The 27,931-nt window shown below is 39.5% G+C and overlaps 2 protein-coding genes across 5 annotated transcripts; one reads left to right on the forward strand and one right to left on the reverse strand.

The window, feature by feature from the left end:
- Positions 1 to 285: 285 nt before the first annotated feature.
- Positions 286 to 11,964, forward strand: FAS4 (RNA helicase family protein). Of its 4 annotated transcripts, XM_088702691.1 has the most exons (13): positions 286 to 566; positions 663 to 771; positions 911 to 983; positions 1,097 to 1,171; positions 1,271 to 1,320; positions 1,485 to 1,545; positions 1,665 to 2,075; positions 3,836 to 4,081; positions 4,209 to 4,439; positions 8,368 to 8,481; positions 8,565 to 9,749; positions 9,853 to 10,224; positions 10,322 to 11,964. In XM_088702691.1, exons 2-13 carry the CDS (start codon positions 671 to 673, stop codon positions 10,361 to 10,363), a joined length of 2,961 nt encoding a protein of 986 aa, XP_088558817.1. In that variant the 5' UTR covers positions 286 to 566; positions 663 to 670; the 3' UTR covers positions 10,364 to 11,964. The 4 variants fall into 4 exon arrangements, with proteins under 4 accessions (XP_088558817.1, XP_038974308.2, XP_038974309.2 ...); XM_039118380.2 differs by having other exon boundaries at positions 9,853 to 11,964; XM_039118381.2 differs by having other exon boundaries at positions 286 to 503; positions 9,853 to 11,964.
- Positions 11,965 to 13,705: 1,741 nt separating this feature from the next.
- LOC120103864 (uncharacterized) lies at positions 13,706 to 22,967 on the reverse strand. The gene is made up of 8 exons (XM_039118382.2): positions 22,521 to 22,967; positions 22,317 to 22,447; positions 22,131 to 22,208; positions 21,966 to 22,010; positions 21,835 to 21,879; positions 21,655 to 21,706; positions 19,926 to 20,022; positions 13,706 to 14,149 (listed from the first exon to the last, which is right to left on the reverse strand). The coding sequence occupies exons 1-8, from the start codon at positions 22,945 to 22,947 to the stop codon at positions 13,984 to 13,986; spliced, it is 1,041 nt and encodes a 346-aa protein (XP_038974310.2). The 5' UTR covers positions 22,948 to 22,967; the 3' UTR covers positions 13,706 to 13,983.
- Between the last annotated feature and the right edge of the window lie 4,964 nt (positions 22,968 to 27,931).

Here is a 27,931-nt window from a genome sequence, read left to right on the forward strand (position 1 = left end):
CTAATATTCCCAAACTGCTGACTAGGTAAAAACCTTAGCCAGTAAATTACAATGTTTATTTTATTGTCCTGGTGACGGTAGGCCCCCTCCACGGAGGAGTCCTTCCAAAAATTGGCGGGCGAAGCACCACCTAAAGTAGGGGTGGGCGTCGCTCGCCCTTAGTGAGTGTGTTCGCTTTCGTTGGGTGTCGGCACGACCCGCCGTCTCTATACGATCATTGACGTGTCGCCTTCAACCCCCCGACAGGACGGGTTAGCTTAAAAGGGCTCCCTGCCATTCCTACTTATAGCCGTTCCTCCAGCTTCTCTAAACGTTTCGTAGCCGATGTGGGACTAATCCAACGCCACATCTTTCCTTCGTGCTTTTTTTTTCCCTCTTCTTTCGCCGCCCCTCTTCCAAAACCTAGGGTTTAGGGGTTTTGGAACCTGCCGTCCTCACGATCGGAATACGAGCAAAAGCCCGCGTAAAGAGGAAGAGAAATCATCGTATAAGTTGTTCTTGCTGTCCGTTCTCTCTTTTACTGGCAAAATAAGCCCTATTTTTACTCTGCAAATTATTTGATTCAGGTCATCTTGTTTACGTGAAGTAGATTCTAGGTTTTGTTTTGTCCTTTTTCTTTTTTTTTCGATTAAGGATCGCTGGAAAGTGGGCTTTTCGTGCAGATTTTGGAATGACGTGGGAGAGAATGAGGTCGAATTCTAATGATCATGATCAGTCTTCGGGTGAGACCGTTCAGTTGCTCGGGACGGAAGTAACTCAAGATGGTTTGAAGTAAGTTTTGTTCTTGAGGACTTTGGTTTGAGAATTATATTGGTACCGAGTGGTTCTTCGAATAATGAATTTCAGAAGCTTTTGCAGATTGTTAAGGTTTTCATTGATGCGACTTGTGTGTTTTGTTTTGCTATTGTAGTTCCAGTGCAGATGGAAGCAATGCGATTCTTTTGCCTGAAAAGAAAAAGAGCAACTCGAAAGACAAAGGCAAGGTACGGAACATGCTAATCGAGTGTTTAAGAAGAATTATACGTATTTTTGTGGAAAATTTTCTAATTGGGTGGTGGTAGGATTGCCTCTAAAAGCTCTTGCATCTCTTGTTAAGGCTTCTAAGAAGAATAAGAACAAGGAAGTTCCAGTTTTGAGCAAAAGCAAACAGAGGAAATTAAAAAAGTTGGAGGTAACTTTTTGGTGTGTTATGAATTTGTTCCTCTCTTTTTTCTGAATACCTATTCTTGTTGGTTTATTTTGTTTTTTGATTCTTTTTCTATATGTCCAGGAGGAGAAGCAAAAGAAGCTGCTGCAAGCTAGAAGTATTAAGATTCTAGAGTATGCTAATTTCCTTATAGTGAAACTGTTGATGAAGCTTTCAAATGAATGACAAGTTTTCATCTTTTCTTTTTTAAAAAAAAAAAATTTTGGTGGTGTTTTTATTACATTTGCTGTGATAACTTGTTTCTGATACCTCTCAATGATTCTCTGCTCTGCTGCAGGAAATGCAAGATATGGGATGGTGCGTATTCTCTTCTACATTCTTCAGGCACTATTGGTCAAGTATGTAATATTCAATTAATAATACTTAAATTGGTTTTGACTTGGGAAATAATTTTACGCAATTAGGTTATGACTTGGCTTTAAAACTTAGTTTGTTGCATTGATTAATTGTGATGTAGGCTGAGACTATGAAGGAAAAACGCAGACGAGCTGTCCAACTTTCTAAGGCTGGCATAGATGTGCCTGAGGACATTTCACCATTTAAGAAGAACGGTCAGAATGTTTTTGATGAGAATGAAGTCACTGGGAAGCTCAATCACCAAAAAAGCGATCCAGAAAATGTTTGTTGTGATAATAGTGTTCTGCCTGCAGAATGTAAGGAAAGATATGATGGCAAACATAGCAAGTCTGTTGAAATCCATCCAACAGCAACGAACAAGAGTCAGGCGGTTGTGGATATTGGAACAGATGTGGTGCCACCGACCATGGTAGTTCCAGATAAGGAGATCAGTACATGCAGTCTAGAAGAGCAGAAACATTCAGCATTCATTTCGAGTAGTTGTGATAGAGGACACGAGACTGATTCAAAGGTATGTTTCAAGACTTATTAAACAACTAATGGTATCTTATTATTCTCATACCTTTCATAAAGTTAAATCTACCATCCTTTTAATGTGTTTTATTTTTATTTTATTTTGTAACATTATCAGTGTATGCCATTTATAGTATTTCTTGTGCCTTTTGAAGGAGCTATGTTTTATTACTTCTCCCAACTCTGTGTTTGTCAATGTCTTTCTTTCACTCCAAAGTGTTTGTCTAAGTCAATTTGTTGTTTTCAATCTTCATCTTTGAATGACAACTCTTTTTTCTTGCCAATGAAGGATCTTTGACTGCTCATTGCATCAAAATCTGAATACGCCAGATCACCATGGCAGATTCATTTACGACATTTGCCTTATACTCATCCCCTTTTCCTAGCCTGATACTCTTCATATAACAAAGTCTTTCTTAAAGTCCCATAATATTTCCTTGGAGATTTAATGCTATTGAATGCTTGTCTAGAACTCCGGGTGCACATTTCTACTTCATAGATCAACTTTTATTTATTATACATTATATTATTTATTTATATATTCAAAAGCAATCTTTTCCCTTGAATAAGATATCTTATAACTTCTTAATCATCTCCATAGAACATTGACATCCAACCCTTCTCTAGCCTCATCAAACGACAATAAATTATTCACTTGTTATGCACAGGATAAACTTTCTTCAATATAAATCAAAGTTTGCCAAATTGGTACTAGGGCTCATGCCGGTCGGTGACCTATTCGGCAAGGTACAGGTTTGTATTGTGCTATTCTAGGGTGTACCAGAATAGGGAGAGGGATAAGGATAGGGAGAAGGGGACACAGAGAGGGGGAGAGGGAGGAAGAGTGAGTGGTGAGGGAGGGAGGAAGAGAGAAGGGCGGTCCACCATTTGGAGAGGGGGGAGAGGGAGCACCTCCACCCAAAGCCCTTCAACTGCTAGGTCCGCGATGCAGTCGAGAGAGAGAGAGAGAGAGAGAGAGAGAGAGAGAGAGAGAGAGCCGGGGGGGGGGGAACCTTCTCGGCGGTGGCCGGCGTCAAAAGAAAGAGAGAGAGAAGCGGAGCTAGGGCATGAAGATGGTCCTTCGCCTCGAGAGAGGCCCGGGGGGGGGGGGGGACCTTCTCGGCGGTGGCCGGCGTCAAAAGAAAGAGAGAGAGAGAGAAGCGGAGCTAGGGCATGAAAATGGTCCTTCGCTTCGAGAGAGGCCCCCGGGGGGGGGGGGGGGGAGTTTTATAGCCGAACTAACCCACACGATTAAACCATCCTGGGTCGGCATTAGTTCGGTTCGGTATGGGCGGAACTGCCCGATTTGGGTCGGTTCGACAATCATTGATATAAATGCTTAAAGCATGCATAAAAGTTGTAATAGGTAATACTTTGAAGTTGATCTAGGTAAGACTTTGAAGTTGATCCTTGATGGAGGCTTGTTGGGTTTGAAAAAAAAAGATCGCAAACTTTATTGTTCTTGCATATACGTTGTAAGGATTTTTACCAAATTTTATTGATTCTTCAAGCAATCCATTGATGTGTGATACCAACTTGATATGAATTCTGACCAAGACCAAACACTTTTTTAGCACCATTTATGCTTTGTTAAAGTAATTTCAGATGAATTTTTCTCTGGGTACCGTTGTGAGTGTTATCATTAATGACACATCAATCTAATTCTGAAGCTAGACTACATGCAAAAGGATATTGCTTCTGCAGATAATCTCTGTATTGATTTTTAGCTGATGAGGTTGCTTCTTTCTGCCCTTCCAGGGAAAAGAGGCAGATGATTCAAAAGTAACTTATCAAAACATGAAGGTTCCCCCAGACTTCATGGACCAAGAGCATGTGAATGCTCCTATTGTAGTGCATGTATCCAGGCCTTTGGAGGTTGAGGAGAAGAGGAAAGATCTTCCCATAATTATGATGGAACAGGAGATAATGGAAGCTATCAATGAGAATTCTATTGTAATATTATGTGGAGAAACAGGATGCGGTAAAACTACCCAGGTTCCACAGGTATGCTCCTACTAGATACCTCTTACACTTAAATTGCGGCAATATCACTTCACTAATTTCTGTGGCAATATCATTTCACTAAATTCTGTTTTTATTTATTGATCTCTGTTTTAATGGCATGCTGCAGTTCTTATATGAAGCTGGCTTTGGGTCAAGTGATCATAGTGACAGAAAAGGAATCATTGGTGTTACCCAACCACGGCGTGTAGCTGTTCTGGCCACTGCCAAGAGAGTGTCCTTTGAATTAGGACTCCATCTTGGAAAAGAGGTTGGTTTTCAAGTTAGGCATGACAAAATGATAGGAGATAGCTGCTCCATCAAGTTTATGACTGATGGCATTTTGCTTCGAGAAGTCCAGGTTGCGTACTGAAACTCCAACTTATGCATACTTAATTTTCTATGAAATTAAGTTGTTCGTCACCAGTGTAATCCTTGACTGATGTTATAGTGTCTCCAACTGTAATACCAAAATGTAAATCTTTAGGATGAGATTAAGAATGTGATCAGCTGTTCTGCAGCAATCAGATTTTTTTATTGCTGTGTAAAGGGAAGAAAACATTGGAGAAAAGGAAAAACAATTATTTATTATGTAGTATGCAATAGAAGTTAAAAAGAGAGAGAGAGACGGAGGGAAGAAAAGTGGGAGAGAGAAATGAGAGTAATGAGAGAGGGAGACCATGATGTTTGCATACAACCAAGCATTCTCATTATCTTTATGAATATTAGGGCAACCAATTCAAGGTCTATTGGTCAAACAAAATGTCCCTAGAGTAGGTACTACTAATAGTTTTGTTATATTGAAGGGGAGCATGTTTTAAAGGTGAAAAACATTATTATTAGTCTGATTACATATGCAGCCAGAAATATGCTTCAGTAAACACAAATTACATCTGTTCCATGGATTAGGAGCCACTTGTACCAATCTTTACTGGCTGTAAGTGCCATTACTGACAGGGAACCAGTGCTCTGCACCTGCTGTTACTGCATAGTATACCAAGCTGAGCTTAACAGTGTGAAAACAGTCTTCTTTTTTTTTAATGTGTCTGTATGTGAATCAGTTTGACACTTGTGTGTAGGCATGGAATGTGTGAAGACAACCCCTTTCTTTTGTAAATCAGCATGACAGTTGTCTCCTAGCATGTTATGTGCCATTGCACATACTATGTCGGCCAGTGGTCGGCACTGTATGGGCACCAATTTGAAAAATCCTTGATCCATTCAAAAATCACGTCAATAGGTATAACTTGTTAGCGGTAGTTATTTTGAATTTTTGATATTCCATTGTCTATTAATCTCCTAACTTGAAATGCCACTTTGGAAAGATGATGTCTACTTCATATCTTCGTGGATTCATAATGTTGCAGTATAAGGTGCAGCCAATAAGTATTATAACCAACTAGACCATGCCAAGCATCCCAGAAGTCAGTGGATTTGCGGGCAAAGACTTCAACAACCACGAATTTGTTGGCTGCTGCGAAGCTTAGTATGGTCCAGCTGATCATAGTACCTGCTAGTTGCATCTTGTGCTGCATCACATTATTTCCACTCGCTTTAGCATATATTTCTCTAGATTTTTAATGCTAGACATATGTGTTTATTAAAACTGTACAGGTGCCATAATATATAACTTCTTGCAATCAATAATAACATTGCTATATATTGTTGAACATCTTATTCATTGTTATCGTTTATACAAGCCTGTCTTCCATCCATTCCTAGGTGGGAGCACCAAAAATTTGGGGTTGATTTGAACCTATTTTTAAGATTGGCTTGAGCTCATAGCTGCTAGAGTTGGCTTGTGTTTTTAGGATTTTTCTGGGCATTGATAATTTAATCTGAGATACTTTCCTCTTTGTAGCTGAAATTTATTTATCCCATTTGTATGTTTAGTCAGACCATGTCTTAACCTTGGTCAACTTGGCTTAATTGAATAGAGGGACGGCTTGACCTCAGAGCAATAAAAATCAACTCAAAAGCCCATGGCCTTCTTATTATACAAATGGCAAAAAAGTATCAGGAATATACTTGTAATGGAAACGTATATACGAGATATTATTTCTGCTCTCTCTCTATATATATGCATAACTACTTGCATATAAATGTGTCTTTATGTAGTTATGCTAGAGTTGTAGTAGGTTGTCTAGAATCCTGTTAGTGCAAAATAAATGATGGGCCATTGAAATTCAGACATCATGCTGTTCAGCATGATCTATAATATTTAGAAATGCCTTGAATGAAAATCAAATGTATCGGAGGTTTCCTACCTAGGGATCATCTGGTCATAAAAATGAAAGCTACCTATTGATCTTGGAAAAAAGAAGGAAAAGAAGAGCTTGGTGGTCATAAACAAATTAAAGATTTGAAGTATTTAACATGATCAACATATCTTAGGACAAATTTGAACCAGAATGAAGTGTATTTAAACCAAGGATGAAGTATCACATGTTGGAGTGCTGGCCTGGCACTAGCATGGTGCATACTATGTCGTGCCATGCTAGTGCTTGGCATGCATTGGTGTTGTAGCATGCCAGGTACAAGCTTGTAGTTGATACTGTGCCAATGGCACATGCCAGGGAGGCATTGTGACAGTATATATGTCTTGTCATGCTATGCCAGGCCAATCACACTTAATCCATGACTGAAACATATACATGAGTTAATCTAGTATCCTTTTGTCCAATTGCCACAGTCCTACCAATATTCAATCAATAGAGGGCCTTTAAAGGTGCTGGTAATGATTTATAATACTAAAATTATACTATTTAAAATATTTATATAAATACAGTTGTGTTTTGGAGGTCTTTCCTATGCATGAAGTTAGCACAAAATGGACGATATCAATGTTGTAAGGTAATTCTAAAAAGAGTCCAATCAGTGATCATGATCTATACATCTTAAAATACATACAAACCAAAAATGTAATTTATCTGGATGCTTGTAAATGAAAGACCAAATCTAAACATTATACCATGTCGTTAAAGTTATTGTTTTTTAGGACCACTTGATGTATGAGTGAAAAATCTCCAAAGCGTTTCATTTTTGGGTTTCTAAGCTTTTTAGATGGTGCACTTTATGTTCAACTGGATGGGTTTTGCTTCAATTTGCACAGATGTGTAAAAAAATTGTGGGGCTGTTGGAGAATGATTAGAAAAAAAAATTGTGGGATCGGTAATGTGCATATGGTCATGCATGCTTCAGGTTAATTCAAAAGTTAAGGATCCTTGAGGTGGAAAAGATAACATTCACCTGTGATGTGAACCGCGAAAATTTTCTTTGCAGTATAGTGTAGTGTTTGGTGATTGAGTGGTAACCACAAGGTCCTGAGCTGAATAAATTTCCCACAAGACGAGATGTTTAATGTTATGCGCATGTTTGATGAATTTGAAGGTGACCAAGTGACTTTTTTTCGCGCAAAGTAGTGAATACTAATAGTATACTACAACAGGTAGCATTTTACAAAGATGAGAGCCAGTTTAACAATAAAGACGACAGTAGAATTGGTATCAATACAAGTGTGTTATTCTAGAAATAAAACATGGAGTCTATTTAGGGTTGCTTACAGATAGGTGGTTCTGCCTTATGGGACCAACTAGATGTGGAGAAAAAGATTAAATGAGGTACAGTTTAGGAAGGTTGCTTTTGAAGTGGGAGGTGTCAATTGAATTTCTGCAAGCGTGTAAAGCACTGCTATATTGATTGATCACCATGGAAGGGGCAAACATACGAACTGATTATCAGCCCATTAGCTTAATTAATTGTATTTGTTGTATTTGGGTTGGCCTGTTGGCCCTTCCTTAGCTCAAGGGGAAAAAAAAGTATTCGTTGTATTGATGGATTTTTAGCTAAGATGTTGAAGTTGATTTTATTTTGTGTCATTATCTTCCAGTTTCTGGTAATCATACAAGTTGTCTGTGTGCTTGCATGTCAGACACACACACACAGAGCTGGATTTAGTTACTCAGACACCATTAGATAGTGCTGGAGATTGTGTATTTGTAATATACAATCATTCTTATTTCCTCTGAGTAATAGAAAAAGTGGGAGAAGGTGCTTTTGGGTTGGCTACAAGTGCATGATTTCTTGTTGATTAGTTACCAGTATCCTTGAATTAGAACGTGCCTTGACTGATGCAATGTTTTAGATGCTGGAGTCGGTCATGTGACTTGATGGTACTATACAATTATGTATGCTAAATTTTGTCTTTTAGATATTAGTTCATTCCTATTAACTTTCTAGTGAGTCATCATTTTCCATTTACAATACCAGTTGATTGGCCTGTTGTGCAGAGTGATTTTTTACTAAAGAAATACTCTGTAATTATTCTGGATGAGGCTCATGAGAGGAGCTTGAACACGGATATACTCATCGGAATGCTTTCTCGAATTATAAAGCTTCGCCAGGTTAGAATTATATTTAAACTTCCTCACTTCTGTTCATCTATGCCAAATAACTATTGTGTTAATTTTTATGAATGCACTGGCAGAAATTATATGCAGAGCAGCAGGAGAAAATGCTTTCAGGAGGAAAAATCAGTCCTGAAAATATGATCACTCAATTAAAGCTTATACTTATGAGTGCTACCTTGCGAGTTGAGGACTTCATCTCAAACAGGAAATTATTTCATGAACCCCCACCTGTTTTAGAGGTTCCTGTCAGACAATTCCCTGTGACAGTTCACTTTTCAAAGACGACACAAGAAGATTATTTAGGACAAGCTTATAAAAAGGTCATGTCAATTCACAAGAGACTTCCACCAGGTGGCATACTTGTATTTGTCACTGGACAAAGGGAAGTGGAGTTCTTGTGTAAAAAGTTGCAAAGAGCATCAGAACAATTAAAAGAAAAAAATTCTATGAGGAAGACAGACAACGAAATCACTGCAAGCTCAGATCTGGATATGAAGGAAATCAATGAAGCATTTGAGATTGGAAGCAATTCACTAGACCAACAAACTGACAGGTTTAGCTCCTATGAGGAGGATGGAAACAATCCAGATATGCATTCTGATTTATCTGATGCAGAATCAGAGAGTGAGCTGGAAGTTGATAGTGGAGATGAAGATTCTGTCAAGTCTGAAGCCCCAGAGAAGACTGGTTTGGTGTTAGATTTTCTGAATGATGTTGAAAGCCTTTCTTCTTTGAAGGCTTCATTTGAGGCTTTAGCTGGAAATTTATCCAACCAAGATTGCAAAGAGAAACCAAGTCTTCCTGATGCTCCTAGTTTAGAAAAAAGTATGGAAGTTGCTACTAGTTCTGCTGGTGCATTATATGTTTTGCCCCTATATGCGATGCTCCCTGCTTCTGCACAGCTCCGTGTATTTGAAGAGGTTCCTGAAGGAGATCGGCTGGTTGTTGTTGCTACTAATGTGGCCGAGACTTCTTTGACCATCCCAGGCATAAAATATGTGGTTGACACTGGCAAAGAAAAGGTCAAGACCTATAATTACACCAATGGGATGGCAGCATTTGAAGTCCAGTGGATAAGCAAGGCATCAGCTGCTCAGCGTGCTGGAAGAGCTGGAAGAACTGGACCTGGCCACTGTTACCGCCTCTATTCATCTGCTGCCTTTAGTAAAGATGATTTGTTTCCTGATTTTTCCTGTCCTGAGATATCCAAGATTCCTGTAGATGGTGTTGTCCTCCTCATGAAGTTCATGGGCATCGATAAGGTTTCAAAAGCACAATACTTTGCCACCTGTTTTTCTTGTTCCTTTGTCCTTTTTTTTGAATGTTTGTTTTTCTAAATTTCTCTGTTTCCTTATGTGTTCTAAGGTTGCAAATTTCCCGTTTCCATCACCTCCCGAGACCAAAGCTTTGGTGGAAGCTGAACTTTGCTTAAAGGCTCTTGAGGCACTTGACAGCCAAGGAAGACTTACACCCATGGGGAGGGCGATGGCACAGTACCCTATGAGTCCTCGTCATTCCCGCATGCTTCTGACAGTTATCCAAATCATGAGGAATCAGCAAGGCTATGCCAGAGCAAATTTTGTGCTAGGATATGCTGTTGCTGCTGCATCAGCTTTAAGCTTTCAAAATCCTTTCCTGATGCAGTTTGGGGAAAACCATGGGGACAATGATATTGATCAAGAAAAGTCTGATACCGAGAAAATGAAGGACCAGGAGGAAAAGCTGAGGCAGAAAAAGGTAAAAGCCATGGAGAGAGAGGCTCGTGCAAGATTTTGTAATCCCAGTAGTGATGCTTTAACTATTGCATATGCTTTGCAAATTTTTGAGCTTGCAGAAAACTCGGTGCAATTCTGCAAAGAAAACTCGCTTCACTTGAAAACAATGGAAGATCTGTCCAAGATGAGGAAACAGCTGCTACAGTTGATATTTTATCAGAGCAAGTTTTGTGAGGAATTTGCATGGAATCATGGAACTGCTGATGATGTGGAGCTCTCTTGGAGGATCCATTCTGATAAGCATCCCTTACTAATGAACGAAGAGGAGCTTTTAGGGCAGTCTATATGTGCTGGTTGGGCAGATAGAGTTGCAAAGCGTGTTCGTACTATTTCAGAATCATCAGAAAATGATGGAAGGGCTCGTGCTGTTCGCTATCAATCTTGTGCTTTGAAGGATACAGTGTTTCTCCACCGCTGGTCTTCTGTTTCTCGATCAGCACCAGAGTTTCTAGTTTACACTGAACTTCTTCAAACAAAGAGGCCATATATGCATGGAGTGACCAGTGTAAAGTCAGATTGGCTTGTCAAGTATGCTATCTCTCTTTGCACCTTCTCTGCACCACTTACAGACCCGAAACCTTATTACGAGCCTCTAAGTGACCAAGTCTTCTGCTGGGTCAGCCCTACTTTTGGGCGGCATAATTGGCAGCTCCCATTGCATAGATTACCTATCAAGAATGATATCCTTCGTGCGTCCGTATTTGCTTGTGCTTTGCTTGAAGGACAAGTATTGCCATGCCTAGGATCCTTTCAGAAGTTCTTGGCTGCACTACCATCTTGCTTATTGAGGCCTGAAGCATTGGGGCAAAGAAGGGTTGGGGATCTTCTCAGCAGGTTAAAGATTGGGTCAAGAATCATTGATAGCCGAGCTATGCTGAGAGATGCTTGGAGTCAAGATCCTCAGTTTTTGCATACCGAGATTAAACGCTGGTTCCAGGAGAGATTTCATTATCAGTTTGGAGATGTCTGGGAACAAATGCACCATGAGGTTCTTCTTGAGGGCTGTGAACTTTTTCCTAAAAGGGCAAAGAAAGGAAGGAAAAAGGTAAAATGATATGGAATTCCGTGAAATGTGGAATAAATGCCACATTTTTTGGTGCAGCTATTAATCTTCCACAATCTTGTGGGCTGTTGGGAAAGTCCATGGCATTCGCAGGCCAAGGCAGAAACAGCTGTCACAAGGTATGAGGTTGATACCTCCAGTTAAAGGATTACCATCAGGCTCGATCAAATCGGTGTATTCTCTTTGAACTTGCATTCCGCCAAACTTGCATCCTGTTGAGGGGTCATCTTGCATGCGGTTCCTCCTTGTTCTGGGTATGCACCAATCTCTTAATTTACCTATATTGAATTGGTACCACAAACAGGTATGAACCCATAGGCTTCAATCTATGAGTTCTCTGGGCTGTCTGGATTGGCCAGCCAAAATCTGAAGGTGCTCGAGGATGAACTTACATTTTTTATGAAGTTCGCGTACTGTAATGTTTTTAACCGACATTTGCTTTTATTTATGGTATTCTTTACCGAAAAAATTGTATAGCGATCTGGCCTCTAGAGGCTTTACTTGTGTTTCCTTTACGGGAGTGGTGTCTTGATGTAACTGTGGCCAGATGACAAAATGTACAATAGAAGAGGGGAAGCAGTAGGCATCACTACACTATAGCAAAATGAACACACATTTATTTATCTGTTTTCATTTCCATACATTGTATTTGTGAGCTTTCCTTCTTGAGTTATCACAGGAAGTGGACCACGCCTTGCTAATATAAGATGCTTGAACTCAGCTGATGAAGAAACAATAAATTGGAGTAGTAATTTTCTACCTACAGTGGCAGAAAGAATTCTTTAGGGGGAATGGCTGCAAGCAGGCACGGGTCTCCTGTGTCCATTTCCAAGTTAATCTAAAGGGCAGCGGGTGATACTGTGGCTTGCTTGCCGGTCGCATCCCTGCTTAGCAACCAGAATCTCTGAATTAGATTATTGGGTTATGCACGTGATATGCTGTACGGTACCCGTGATATGCTGTACGGTACCGGGCACAGTATTAGATGGTATTTGTATCGAAACCAGTGGCATACTATACTATGCTAGTGTGGTACCGGTATGGGTCTGATACTGATACGGCGAATTTTAGTTATACATTTTTAAAAATATAGATCTAAGTAATGATGGTGTGGTTCGCATGCCAATGTTTTTGTTATTAAAAAAACTGTTACTTCTATGTATGTGGGTTTTAAGTGTATCAGCTTTTAGGAGAGTCCTTAATTTTAGCTGTAAGCATGGAAAAAGTGAAACTGGAATAGTGATTGTAGTTATTCCAAAAATCATTCCTGTTCTTGTTTGGCTAAAATTTTCCAAGCAATCCTAGCACCTAGGTGTTTTGGAAAAACCTTTAGGCCCTAGATGTTCTTCCCACCTAAAAAATAGAAGCATAAATGTAGGCTTCATCTAAAGAATAGTTTATAGCATCTTACCCTTCGAATGGTTAAGCATGGCATAAGCAGGTTTGATCAGGATAGCTTTTTCTTGGTTGCACTTGTTTTTTGAAAACTGTTAACACTTAAATCTACCTAGCTTTACACCTGCTTTTTTAGGAAAAGCCTCTGCTTGCTTTACTCCTGAACCAAGCACTGATGGCATGTTTTAAATGATCTTAACCTGGATTTTTATATAGCCTTCCCAATTTATCCTTAATATATGTAAAAAAGTATACATATAATTTTTTCATAGAACAGGAAAAATCGAGGTACCCATGTGGGGCTTACCATCTTTATGAGTGGCTGTAATCCATGCACGTCTATATTTGTTTCATGATGAGTAATATGGTTAGAGAGATAAGCCAAAATGCCAAGATCTCAATAGTTGCTCAAATTATAGAGATTGGACGTGCTGAATAAGTAGGAATGGCAACAGGTCGGAAATAGGTTGGATAGGCCATTATCTGTACTTGTCTCAGGATGGGGACGGAGTGGGTAGAGCCTTAAGCAGGAAAAAATAAGTAAAGTTGATGGGTTGGATGGATCAGATAGAGTAAAACTACAAAAAGCATTTTTTTTGCATATAAATTATTTTTTATAGTAAGAAAGAGTGAATTTATAAAGATATATATATCTAAATCGAGTTCAAGGCAGATTTGACCATTATACACAACTTGGATCCGCTGTGGGTCGGGTAAAATCTACTCTATTAGAGTTGGGTTGGATTGAGTATTTTATGGGGCGGAATAAATTGCTATTTCTATAAATAATATTATTTAAATTAAAAAAAAGAGTATGGTGCCAACCTTCAACTGCCCAAGAGCAAGATTGGACATCAACACTCAGAATCCGGCACCATGGAACCATGGACTTAAAGCTTAACATGGATCTATAAAGTATCATAGTTTATAGATAGGAAGACTTGCAGTACCTTGAGTATGTTTTGGATCATTTCATATCCATCTCTTATAAAATCCAAAATTATTATTCTTCGCCTTCCAAGTCCAGCTTACCAATAAATTGTTTGCTAGTACAATGTTTTCTTTTTGCGAATTTGCTAATATGCTTTCAATCTTCAGGTGCTTCCCTCCACCTTTCATCAATAATATCCCCAGAACATAGAGTTCTAAATTTTTGAACCGTAAATAATTGCCAAGCTGTAATTGGAGCTACAGGACCCAGCATGCGTTTTTCAAAAGGAGAGTGCATGCTCAGCTGTGTTGAAATGCCTCCAGCTGCCAGCTTCATCCTCCATAACGACTCTTGAGTGATTCTGGAGGTTCTTCTTCCATGATGCCCGATCCAGCTGAGGCAAAGTATTGGCGGATGGTTGTTCTACGGTCACTGATGAATGTGTGATCTAAGAAATTATCATAAGCTGCTTCCCCAAGATTTTTTGCTGCCAAAACACTGTAGACCAACATTATTCTATATGAATATAACTCATGACCAAATCAAAAAAACAATCCACAAGTACCAAACTAGAACACCAACAATTGCACTTTATGATGGAAAATGAATCAAATAATATAATATAGCAAGGCATGCAAATGACATGGTGCAAGCATGTAAATCTGGCTTGCATAATACATAGTAAAAGAAGAATGTTATGAATAAGACCCTAAACACCAAATTCAAATGGTTGTCAGTATGCTAGCTCATTATTACTACTGAAGCTAAATAACATCCTGAGTGGATTGACCCTTATGCAGCTATAAGCGAGGGAAATAGGCTTTGCTGTAAGTTGTTAAACAGGAATATCCTCGGATCTCACAATAATAGTTTAAGAGGCAGCTTATATGCTGAGACTGAACTCATAAGATCCTGCTTACATGACGAGAGATTGGGCTAGCGGCAAAACATGTAGGGTTTTAAGTAAAGAACAATTAGGAGGTATATGAAAATCATATTTCTACTTCATTACGATCTGAGAAAGTTGGCTGATACTCTGCGAAAGTGAAAAGTAGGTAGCTTTTTACTTCATATCAAGCATCCTGAGCTGCAAAAACATGCCCTTTCCACTGATATGAGCGTTTCCTACTTGCTGTTGCAAATGACCAAATATACCAACAGTAGGTTAAGATTTAATACAAGTTGAAAGTAAGGTGGAGCTTGAATGGTATTAGGTTAATTAACCCTACTGATAATCATTTTGGGATGGACCACAACTTCGATGATGCTAGATCACATTTATTTAGAAACATGAAAGGGGCAACTCGTGTTTTACAATTTGAATTCAGTGAAGTAGAAAGTTAGAAACTACAAGGGTGAACCAGTAACATTGATCTTGCTCAACATGCTTCACAGCTTAAATTTTTTAATTGATACATGCAAGGCATGATGAGTCTGTAAACCGATTATGTTATTGTGTCTCTTTGGATAATCTAGACTACTAATACTACATGTTTGACAGATAAGGATCCTACACTTGGTCATCTACCTCAATCTGTAACCTGACTGGATAAGCCAGAAACCAGATGGCTTAAAGTCAAATTTTGATGTAGAAGTCTAATAAGGAGATGTGCAAACCATGCATTTTTTTAATGTCTAAGTACAAAGAGGCTTACAATAATGTCAATTAACAAACAGAAGATAACTGACAACCCATTAAGTGAAAACTTGCTAATCATGCTTCACAGTCCCAAAGTTTTTCAAATAAGATTTGTATATAGAGTAGGGGCTCTTTCTTGGTGCAATGATAAAAAGCTTAGGCTGATACTTGCAATGCAACAGCTTAGAGTCATTGGGCAACTACTTTGTACAAAAAAAGAAAAGAAAAAGCCAAAAGGTTAGGTCTGTCCCCAATCTTCCCCTCCCTGGACCCTGGATTGCTGGGACCATGCCCTATATTTGCATATAGAGCCTAATCTTTTACACCAAAGAATGGTACGGCATCTCAGCAATAGTGACACAGAATTAATATATTGCCCTCTGAAGATCTATTGTGCAAACTCAAGATTTTGGGGAACCTCCAAGAACATCTACACTCTAGCATCATGGATGGTACAACGTCTTGTACAGGCTGTTTCTTTGAGATCTTCAAAATGGATTTACTTTGTTAGCATTCTGGACTATATCCAACATTTAGTACTATCTGTTCCTTGAAGGGGATATTGCTTACATACTGAGCAATTGCCCACGGTAGCAAATAATTGCATGATTGCACCTCTGAATCCTTGCTCTTCACTGATATTAGAATGGGGATCATTGTTTTGCTTGTAATGATAGTTCACAACTCTATATTAAATGACTGGATTATCCATTGGTAATTTCCACGCATGTGAATGCTTCAATTCTCCCTTAGTTGTGGTACTGTTTTCTGAAAGGATTAGTTGTCATACTGTTGCAAACTCACACATGCGAACGCTTCAATGCTCCCTTACTGTTTTCTGAGAGGATTAGTTGCCATACTGTTGCAAGATGTTAACAAAATTTGAGAACCTGACTGCAAGCAGTCACCAGGAAAGGGGCTCAATTATGATATCTTCGGTGCGTCTTCATCCAGAAATGCCATATGTATTGAACCAATATCTTGAGTAATAGGGATTCCATCCATCCATAAGGCATAGGTAAACTGCACTGTTAGGGCTTCGGATTGTTTCTTTAGAATGGTAGTAACCCTATCTTCCTCTTCCAAAAACATTGTGACTGACCTATTTGCATTTTAGGAAAACAATGATCTCCACCAATAGCCGATTTTTTATCCATTTGGATGCAGTCTGAGCTGATAAAATCTTGTTCTATTATTCCAACTGGTTCTTTGATTAATGATAGCTTAGCTGTTATACCCTGCTCTTCATTTCCTATTAGTTTCTACAAGATAGCTCTCATGTCTGCTTTGAAGACTAATTTCTGCATTTCTATTGCCATCTCCACACCTCTCAAACCAACATATCTTATTCGTTCAAAATACATCATGCAATTTGAAACCCTCTAAGGTTGTCTAATCCATGTATCTCTTCCTTTGCAACATCTTTTGCAGTCCTGGTTGGTCCTTTGAGAATATATAGTTAAGAGAGTTTCCAAATCCTCTTCTTGTCCCATTTCACCTAGTAACATTGCCTTGCTGCTCATCACATCCTTCAGCCCTTCTTTTACTTAATCTATTACCTATGATGAACCTCATCCATACTCCACAGAAGTTGATTTAGCTTCATGTCAGCTTCCCAACATCATAAAGTAGGCTAGGACCATTGTCTATATAAGGATATTAACTAGTTAGTGTGTGAAATTTGTTTCCATGTTTCATCACCATCTGGAAGAACCTCGTGAGGCATAATTTCAGTCAACTTGATGGCTTTGATTTATCATAGCTCCTTTGGCAATATCCAATTCCATATCTAAAAATGTTTTTGTCTCCATTAGGAAACCTAAAATGATATTAGCTCTTCAGACGATTTGACTCCTACCACATGTTTGAGATAGCAATAAGAATGAAATGATTCCAAAACATGTTAATTGTTGGCTTACCATGCCAAAACATAACCTATGTGCATATCAAGATGCGTCGAACCAGTACTAGAGGGGGTATCACCTGACGACCATTTTGGCATGGTACGGGTTTGTGTCGTGCCATTTCGGGGCTTATTCACACAAAGAGAGCTAGAGAGGGATAGGCGGGGAGAGAGAGAAAAAAAAAGAGGAAGAGAGAGAGAGAGAGAGAGAGAATGGAGCGGAAGAGGGAGGGAGGAAGGAGGAAGTTTAGAGCAAAATCCTAACCCTAACCCTCGAAGCAAGAGAGGGCACATGCACGCGCATATGAGAGAGAGAGAGAGAGGGAGGGAGGGAGTGAGTGAGTGAGTGAGGGAGGGAGGGAGGGAAGGAGAGGGAGGAGGGAGGGACTTATCGGGGAAGGGGGGCACTCACCAACCACTGCGAGCAGCCCATGGGGGTGGTGGTGGGTGGGGGACAGCGTTGTTCACGACCGAGAGGTCGGGTGCCTCTCGAACATCTTAAGCGTGGTGGGAATTGAACCGAGTGCGAGTGTGCGGGGTGGGGAGGGGGGCTTTGAGCATAATCCTCGAGATTTTAGCGAACCAAGGGGGGAGGGGGGGTTTAAATGAACTGAGGTCCCGTTTTGTTTTAAAAGCTGAAACTATGCTAGTTCCCGACCTTTTCGGTTCGGCATGGGTCACTAGACCTTGGTGCATCTTTTAGGCCGTCTGTTGGCATAATTCCTTTACCTTTTTTTGGACTTAAATAGTTGCTAGGTGACATATTCATATGTCTCTAGTTTCCTATGAACTGAATTTGTCAGTAAGCTTGTGAGATCTAGCTTTATTGTCTTGTCGTGCTAGAAACAAGTGAAGCACTAGCCTTATTTTTCTGAAAGGACATTTTTTGTTACTTCATGATGTGTTCATTAGATCTATTTATGATGTTTCAAACCACTATTTCTCTCTCTCTTATGATGTTTTTGACCGATTAAATATATTAATTCATCATCTTACATTCCTCCATAATATTTTTTTGTGAGGAAATTCCTTTATAATAATTAACTCATGAAGCAACAAGAAAGAAGGAACGGGATTTGGTGATCCTTGCTGTACATCAATGGTTGTACTATAATGTTTACTTAGTTATCAAGTCCTACTATTTTACTTGAGCCCACCTGTTTTATCATTAATCCCGTGTAACTTGCATCCTTATATAGTAAATAGCAAGTGGGCTCAATAGTTACTTATGTTTTTCTATTTTCCTTATTCAATTTTTCATAGTGAACTATATCAAGAAGGTTACAACTTTTTGCCCTCCTTATATAGTTTGTTGCCATCCCCAAGCTCTTTGATGTCCAAAGTCCAAAAGGGCTACTCTTGCATGATTTGAGCATATGTTCAAGCCATCTTTGATACAGGCCACTACTGGCATCTAATTCTCTTCACGTAGTGCCCTTCATACTACACTAGAAAATACATTTGCATCAACCGAATAATCAAATCAATGGCTATGATACCAGCACTTAGGGCTCCTGGCTACTTAAAATTGAGGTTGCCTTATTAATTACTGTACTGTGGTATTTATCTTGAGAAGATATCTCCAACTTGATCAACCATCATGCTCACAAGATACATGCACCACCCAACTCAAATTAACTTTCATACAAGCTTTAACTGATAACAAAGCTTCCTAGGATTCTACATCATATTCATGTGCAGGTGAGTGCTATTATCAGCTTGGCATCTCCTGGTATGACCCTCCATATGGAGTGTGGTGAGCCAATATACCAGTGTTCCTTTCTGCTCCCATTATATCACTCCTACTCACATCTTTGATGACTATAAAGCGCTACCCGTGTCCCCTCTTCTGCCTGCATGTAGCTTCTTACTTTATTTTAAATCCTTGCTTCTAAATTTTCCTTGTGATTTGCTTTTTCATTTTGAAGAAAAGAAACAGATTATTTCTAGCTTGGACACCTCCACTTTAGGCATCACACTTTTTTTCATTTTTCAAAGAGTAGATAACTAGAGGTTTCATGAGCAAGTGAATTACACTTTAATTGCTTGTCAACTTGCTTGCGCATTCTGTCATGCCATATCTAATATACTAAGCAGCTGGTGGACTTCTAAATACAGTCCCAGGAAATCACACACCTTCATCAAATATATGTAAGTTCTCAATCTTTGATCCACTTGAGGTTGGGATTGCTTATAGTTTAGACTTTAGAGTCTAGTTTGTATACAATTAATTTCTTTATGCAAATACACCATTTTCCTCTGTAGCAGGAGTCTCAATGGAGAACTCATGGCCTTTGCTTATGCTAGGCTATTATCCTATGTCATCACATCACTAAATGATCGCAGCTTTTCTATCTGACACTTGCTCCTCATGTCATGTGCGTCTTAAGCCCAATTTTAGAATAAAGTCACATTACACCACACTATTCACTATAATTCATGGAAGGCTAAGGTGTGCAGTGAGAAAATCTTGAATTCCAGAACTTGTTACCAAATAGAATTGCATTACCTTTATTTCACAAGCTGAGATAATTAACTAAGTTCCCCATCACGATAATTGGGACAACAATGCAGAGTGCTGGGTTTAATGTGATAACAAGTTTACCTCGAAGGTCAATTTATGCATTGGACCAAGATCAAAGAATAAAGCAACATATCATGCTTCATGTAACTGCAAGCTTGATTGCAGATATGTATGATAAAGAGAAAAGCATAAAGATGGTAATACTGACCAGTGTCTAAGATATGCACGACAAGGCAAAATATCATCCTGCCATATCTTTTGGATGTTGTATCGTCCATAATGCTGGAAAAAAGTCTCCTTGCTACCTGCAGGAAGGAGGTTGTAACATCAAGAAAGTTATTGTTAAGAAACAATATAAATAGAACCATGAGATCCAATATGAAAAAAATAGAAAAAAGGATTTTATGTTTTAGAATTGACAAATGATGGATAAAACCAAAATGAACAATAAATTTTGAGAGGTATTGCAACAAAACAAGATGCATTCTAGCATAATTCAAGGAAGTCAATCCATAAGATCTTCTTGATTGAACCTTACAATAAGCTACCATGAGATTGGGAAGAATAAATTGTTTTGACATTTTTAATTCTGTCGCTTGTCTTCTAAAAAGTCATTGGTCCAAAACAGATGCCAAAGGTATGTCATCGCATAGAAGATGGTTCCTCATATCAAAATCTGCCAGCTCCCTTTTGTCTAGGCTCTTTCTGAGCGCAATGGAATTATCAAGGATTTCTCCTTGGTTGAACGAGAGGAAGTTCGACCCATAAGACAGATCTCTCTAATGTCAACTAACCTTCTAGGTTTCATGTCTGGCCCCTCTCCTGAGTAATATTACTCTTACAAGGCTGAGAATAGGTTAAAAGATAATCATATTCTCAACTTAGAGTCATGCTCCATAGAAAAACCTATTTTAGTGGCTGAGGTTTGGACGATGATGATAATCACCGACTCAGGATTGACTAATAAATCTTTCTTTGCTTTTAACACCACTTTAATTATTGTGGTTTGATAGAACATTCTATCATCCAAAAAAAAAAAATCCGTAATACATTACATCACTAAGAAAGTTAATATTTCTTCACCCATACTGCAATAATTGATAAAGCACACATTCTTTTGAAAGAAGAAGGGGAAAGATACAGGTAATGAATGCACCAAATGATCCACAAACTATTCTATCATCTCATTCCAACTAGTTAAACTCACATGATTTCCTACAAAAGAAACAGCTAATGGTTTCATACTTTTCTATTGATCAACAAACCAATTGAAAGCCGGTGGTGTAAATAAATATAGACCATCCATCATTGAAGTGCAAGTCTGCATATGGAGAGAAGTTTATTTAGAACAGAATGTTCAACTTTCAAGGATAAAAAAAAAAGGTGACTCGTTGCATGAGGTTGCTACCATTGTAGGGTCTAGGGAGGGTTAGATGTGCATAATCTTGCTCCCACGTGTAGAGAAGTTGTTTTGGTGTTTTTAGCATATGACAACTAGGTCACTATGGAGCAACTTTATGGTTGCGCCAAGGCTCACCCTCTATCAAAAAGAGAGAAATTTTAAAGTTTATCACATATTTCTTGTCCCATTGGCCAAGGAAATGCAACAATCTGAGTCTGATTAGGAAGAAGTTTCATGCAAGCAAGGTGGATAAATGGCCTTAAAGGAAAAAATAATGAACGAGCCTAGGAAGCATTCATATGGAATATCTGACAAAACAATTAACATTTGTCTACTAGGTGCTGATAAGAAAAGACATAAGTGATATGCTAATATATCGGTTGAGGAGATAACAGAAAAGAAATGATACAGCATTAGTTGATATTAGACTAGGCCCAAAGAGAACCATGGTTTTAATTTCGACAGGCTGCACTATCTTTTTATGGTGCTTATGAGAATGATATGCATTACAAGTGATAAAGAAAAAAATAACTACCTTTGCATCTTATGTGAAAATACTCATCATCACTGTATCGTGCACACACCACCTGCATCAACTATCAAATATCAATAATAATCCAAAAGCGACAACTTGTTACAACCAAAAAAATGTAGATCTAATAGAACAGATGACAAATAAGCGCAGCCACAAGTGAATTGTTTCATGAGCACTCACAGCTGGATTGGCAAAAGGAATCCCATCCAAACTTTCAGGAACCACCTACGAAATAAAAAAGAAAATCTCCTCATCAGCAGCAATAAAATGTACCACCAAATTAAAGCAGAGTAGGCAAGTCAGCAACTCACAGCCAAGAACCTAAACTCATTCTCCCTCTCAATAAAGGACGGAACCTACAAAGACCCATCAAGAAGTAAGCAGGATTGAAACTTTATTGCATTCCACCAACAAAAGGTCAAATCTTTGTATTCAAATCTCAAAAATCAAGCAGAAGAACAAAAGAACAGCCATACCTCCTCCTTTCTGATCTCGAACACGGTAACTATAAGAAACTCCCCTTCACAGGACTCCACGCTCAAGCTCGACACCTCCTGAAACCTTCCAACATCGCCAATTAGAAGAAAACAAACAATTCCACAGCTCATAACTTCCCAATATCAAAAAATCAAAGATCCGATGAGAATCGATTCGATTCTAACCCCTGTTTCCTCCTTGGCGATCCCGCGCTCGAAGAAGATGGGGGCGACGTGGGCAAAGACGCGCCGGAATCCACGCAGCACTGCGAGTCTAAAGTTCTTGAGATCGGGGAAGGTACTCCTCGCGCTCTTCTCTGGAATCCATTGATGGCGCTAAGGTTTTAGAAGGCGATAGAAGGGAAGGAAGAGAAGGGGGCGTGAGATTACCGGAGAGGAGAGAACCGAAGCCGCAGACGGAGAGATAGCAATCGGGGGAGACGATGGCGTCGAAGTCGGAGGCGTCGTTCAGCTCGGTGAGGTTACCGGGGGGTGCGGCGGAGTCCGGCGAGGTCATGGGGAGAGATCGGTGGCGGAGAGAAGGGGGTCTGGGCACCGCCAGTGATCGGACGTTTGGGTATAGGGATGGAGGCTTGGGACCGAAGGGAAGCGAAGAGAATGGAGGCTTTGGATGGCCGTTGGATCTTGATTTAACGGTCAGGCTTGGGGTATTGTAACATTTGGGAGCAGTGCTGGCGTCCGTTGTGTCCGGTTTGGCTGTTGCGAGCGGGCTCTGGCCTCTGGGCGTAGCGGGTTCTGCTCGCGCGCGGATCCAAGTGTGTTTAGGCATTGAAGAGGGCAAGAATCGGGCCACCATAGCGAAATCCGAGAAAAGGATTCTCAAACAGCTGATGAAATAGTCTAATGTAACCTTTTAAGTGATCCTGCAGTATACTTTGGTTTATCTGCTTGATGACTAATTTTGTCTCTTCCAAGGGGTATCTTGTGCATTATGGTTAGCTAATGACGGGGGAATACATTTGGGGGCCTAAGGCAAACTCATTAGAAGAAATCTTTTTTTATTATTATTTAAATGATAGAAAAATTTTAATAAGTAAAAAAATATTTTAATATTTTATTTAAAAATAATTCGTCTAGGGAAATTACTAATTAAACTTTTATACTCAAGATCCATTAAAATACTATTTTCAATCGATAATATAAATAATCTATTTAATCTTTCTAGTGACATAATTGCTTGCAAATAAGATTTTATTAACTTTAATTTTGAAAAACCTTTTTAAGTAGAAGCAACTATTGCAGGTATTATTAATAATATCCTATATGCAATGCATGCATTTGGAAAAGAATCTGTTTTTTTTATAAAACTTAAAATATCAATAGGGGTACTAGTTTCTGTTTGTAAAACTTCTTTTAAAATTTTTAACTCTGAAAACAGATAAATACCATCAATATCAGAATATTCACTATACTTTAAAAAGTTTTCAAGATTAAGACAATACTTTTTCAAATCATCTTCATTGAAAGATTTTAACTTTTTAAAATTAAACAAAAAATCAAAAATATTTTCATATATGGTAAATTGTTCAAACCTATTTTGAATTGAAGAAATAGCTTGATCCACTATATATAAAAATAATCAATTCTAAAAGATTCTTTAGTTGATCTTGTTGTCTCATCATCATTATTTTCATCAAAATATTTTTTTTTCGAATCATACATTTTTCACGAAATATAGCTTCTATTTTCATTTCATTTGCAATTTCTTTAGATGAATTCAAAGCATTCATGAATCCATTTTTCCTATAACTTTTCAAATAAGAAAGAAGACCTTTTAATTGATCTATAGCAACATCAATATGCATGTTTTCAGATTATAAAATATTACTAACTGAGTTAACAGCAAATAATATATCATGCCTAATAAGAATTCAAAATTTTCAATCTCATATGTAGCTAAACATGTGGCTTCACTTTTTATTTTAGGATCTTCACTAGTTTTCGCTAATTGAACTAAGGCATCTCTTATTTTAGGGCCTTGGTTTTTAATTGCTTTGACACTTTCAATACGACTTTCCCAACGTGTCTGTAACAAGGGTTTAAGAGTCAATGTGGATATATTATTTTGTAAATTTTTTCATCGTTTTGTGGAAGAAGAAAATAAGGTATAAATTCGTTGTATCACTCCAAAAAAAGGTATAGGCTTAGGACATGAGTTAGCAATATCACATAATACTAAATTTAAGTTATGATATCCACATGGTGTGTAAAATACTCTAGAATTTATATCTAATAATCTCCTTTGTACACCTTGATGTTTTCCTTTCATATTAGATCCGTTGTCATACCCTTGTCCTCTTATATCATTAATCTCAAGTTTATGTTTTTCTATTATATTTATAAGTTCATTAAAAAGGCCCTTTCTAGAGGTATCATCTACTTCTAAAAATTCTAAAAAATATTCTTCTATTTTTACTGGACTTATTGAAGTATCTATACATCTTAAAACTAGGGTCATTTGTTCCTGATGGCTTACATCAGGAGTGCAATCAAGTATTACAGAAAAATATTTTGCTTCTTTAATCTTTTTAATTATTATAGCTTTAATTTCAGATGTTAATATTTGAATCAATTCATTTTAAATATTATGATCTAAATAATGATTATGAATTTCATCATGTTAAATGCATCGAACATTCTTGACTTGTTAGCAGATAGATTGGGTGTAATGAAACTTGAGTTAGAATCTGTTTAAATATGATAGCAACAAGTCTCTATTGTCCTTGCAATTCTAGTTTCATACAGTAATACTTGTTCAAATTTCGAGTTAAAAATTGGAAATTCCTGACTGATGAAGTTTGTGGGTAACTTCACTGCAAACCCTCACGAGACAACACTCGTCCACTAGGATAACCTAGGGGTTTAAAGGCTTGTTATACGTGCTAAGTGCAATCGTGATTTCCTACGAAAATGGATACATATCTTAGTTTTGTGTATTTAGCTTAAAAAAAAATGGATTGAAGTTTGTGGGTAACTTCACTGCAAACCCTCACGAGACAACACTCGTCCACTAGGATAACTTAGGTCCCAACCGAAGCCATGCAGTCCCCATGTCCTGCTCGTCTCCGTTCCTTCCGGCCGAATCGAGCAAACACATGTCCGAGCTCAAGTCAAGCCAGCATCTTCATGTGATGGAGCTCATCCCGCATTTCAGCCGCAGCCAAATCCTTCCGTGATCTGATTCCTCCCGCAGTGCATCACGACCGTCCATCCTTCCCAGCTCATCCCGCAACGTCCCAGCTCCAAGCCGTGATCGAAATCACAGCAGCCTCCTCCGCCTCAGCCCGCATCTCCTTTCTTCCGCGATCGATCCCAGCATGGCCCGAAGAAGCAAGGCCACGTCCTCCTCATTAGCGCATGCAATCTTCCGTGATCCAACCTCCCACACTCGGACTGCAAGCGTGATCCAAGCATTGCGTTCATCCATCTGTGATCAAGGAACTGCAGCCAGCTTCCTTCCCGAATCAGCATCCACGATCCACTCCTTCCGACTGCAAGCATCCCAGCCATGATGCAAGCCGTGATCCAGCCGCATGCGTCTCCTCCCTTCCGTTTCTTCCTCCTGCAGTGCCCCAGCCATGGATCACCATCCAGATCAGCTCCCTCCGGCTTGATCCGTCCGCAATCTCCCAGCATACCGCCCATCAAGCCATGATCGGCTCCTCCCAACACCTGGATCCACGTTCCCGTCCTCTTCCGTTTCGATCCGCCCAAGGAGCTCGTGATCTAGCCATCTCCCACGGATTGACGCCCTCCGCCTCATCCGTCCGTGATCAGTACCCATCGAACCCGCGACCGTTTTGATCCATTGCCGGCTTCAAGGCTCGGGCGATCTATAAGAAGGGGAGGACGAGAGGAGGAGAGGGAAGCTCGGGGTCATCGGTTGGGATTGGGGCCAAGTAACAGGGGAGGTCGGCTGGTTCAAGAAGGAACAGGGAAGAGGGTTCGGTTTGGGAGAGAAGAGAGAAAGAAAAAAAAGAGAGAAGGAAATGCTCTGTTTTCTCTTTTGAAAACAGAGCATGTTCTAATATGATTTTTTAGTTTTTAGTTTTATTAAGAGTTTTATTTTGAGAGCATGTGTTTTGGGGTTTTTAGTTTTATTTTAATAGAGAGTTTTATTTATGCTAAAGTTGTAATTTCTGTTGTTTTTAATTTCCGTTCTTCAAATTCTGTAATCTTTCTTCCTTTTTCATACAATATATGAAATTTTCTTTTATGCAATTTATGTTTCAGGTTTCAATCTTCTTAGCACTGTTTTCATCCATTTTAATTTATGCTAAAGCTTTTCTTTGATTAGTTAAATATATAAATGCTTTTAGAATTTAAATACCTGTCTTTTTGTCAATTTCAAGTAGAAAACATTCTCTGGTAGCCCAGAGAATCATTCAAACATCCTCGAAGTAATAATTTTCTTTTGTTATTCAAGAATCGATTTCGAAACCGAGTGAACGTTTTAATTTTTATGCAGCTCCAATCGCCTCCCTGTGGATTGACCTCTTACAACCACTATTCTTCGAGTAGAAAAGGTAAGAGTAAAATTAAATTAAACTTTGTTTGTCGGTTCTAACAACGATCTGTTTAGCGTATTTTTAAATAAACAGGAATTGGACAACATAAACCTTGGCCGCAGTTATTCAAACCCTTAATCCGGCCGGAGTTTCATCAACTACTGAACTCGACAGGAAGATCGAGGAAGCAGGGCAACAAATCCAAATGCTTTGGGATCAGGTCGCGGAACTCCGTGAGGAGTGTCATCGATCGAGGAGCAGGTCCCCTTAGAAGTCTGGGAGATATCTCTCCCACCGAAGTTTTGAGGAGTATTCTCCTCTTACGTCCTCCCGGGCCGAAATCCTCACGAAAATTGAGGGCTCCGGCTACCTCCAATCTCCCCCGAAGATGCGACCATCTAAGTCACGAAAGTATTTAGGCAAGTACTGCCGCTTCCATATGGATCATGGCCACGACACGGAGGATTGCTATCAACTTCGTGATAAGATCGAAGTGATCGTCCGCTAAGGCCATATGAGTCGGTTCGTTGGTGGGTCAACCAACAGAGCGAAGCTTGATGGGCAGATTTCAAGACCATCTGACAGACCCGACGACGGAAGCCCCAATGCGGGCACTACCAATACCCCGCTTATGAGTCTCATGTTGATGCCGCCCTGACCCCAAGGGACCGAGAAGAGGCCACGCTCACCGGCCTGAGGCTGGTGACCCCAGATGTAAATTACTCCCCCAAGGAAGGACCTTAGCCTCCTTCAAGTCAGGGCCTTCTTCCTTAGACCGTAATCTAATAAAGTTATCTTTCGGAATATTCCCAAGGCGTCTCTGAAGTATCCTAGGAAGCTCGGTGCTGATGTCCGGGCAGCACGAGATGTATGCCGATGACCTAATAAAGTTGCCCCCAGAGCTTGTCTCAGGCATCCTGCAGGACTCAGCGAGGGCCCAAGGGTCTCGCAGGTTCCATCTACAAAGTCATCCTTTGAGCTCGGCTCGGGATGCTTTGCGGCGTTAACGGGGAGCCAAGGAAAAGCACCCCCATCCGTAGGATTCTACAAGTACGCCCCTGATCTGAGTGGGAGGCATCTACAAAGTCATCCCTTAAGTTCGGCTCGGGATGCCCTGCGGCGGCATCAACGGAGAGCCGAGGAAGAACACCCCCGTCTACAGGATTCTACAAGTAAACCCCTGATCTGAGGGGGGGGCATCTACAAAGTCATTCCGTGAGCTCAGCTCGGGATGCCCTGTGGCGTCAACGGGAAGCCGAGGAAGAGCACCCC

The sequence above is a fragment of the Phoenix dactylifera genome, chromosome 8 (assembly GCF_051530095.1).
Source record: "Phoenix dactylifera cultivar Ajwa chromosome 8, Ajwa_hap1_PhDact_Kaust_v1.1, whole genome shotgun sequence".
NCBI classification, from domain to species: Eukaryota; Viridiplantae; Streptophyta; class Magnoliopsida; order Arecales; family Arecaceae; genus Phoenix; species Phoenix dactylifera.

Excerpts from the sequence above, each read along its gene's own strand:
- FAS4 (XM_039118380.2), top strand. The coding sequence starts at position 671 with ATGACGTGGGAGAGAATGAGGTCGAATTCTAATGATCATGATCAGTCT. Across the intron at positions 984-1,096 it reads ACTCGAAAGACAAAGGCAAG|GCTTCTAAGAAGAATAAGAA; the intron begins GTACGGAACATG and ends TCTCTTGTTAAG. Across the intron at positions 9,750-9,852 it reads AGTTCATGGGCATCGATAAG|GTTGCAAATTTCCCGTTTCC; the intron begins GTTTCAAAAGCA and ends ATGTGTTCTAAG.
- LOC120103864 (XM_039118382.2), bottom strand. The coding sequence starts at position 22,947 with ATGGTGGCCCGATTCTTGCCCTCTTCAATGCCTAAACACACTTGGATC. Across the intron at positions 22,011-22,130 it reads TCGAGATCAGAAAGGAGGAG|GTTCCGTCCTTTATTGAGAG; the intron begins GTATGGCTGTTC and ends GGGTCTTTGTAG. Across the intron at positions 20,023-21,654 it reads TTTTCACATAAGATGCAAAG|GTAGCAAGGAGACTTTTTTC; the intron begins GTAGTTATTTTT and ends TCCTTCCTGCAG.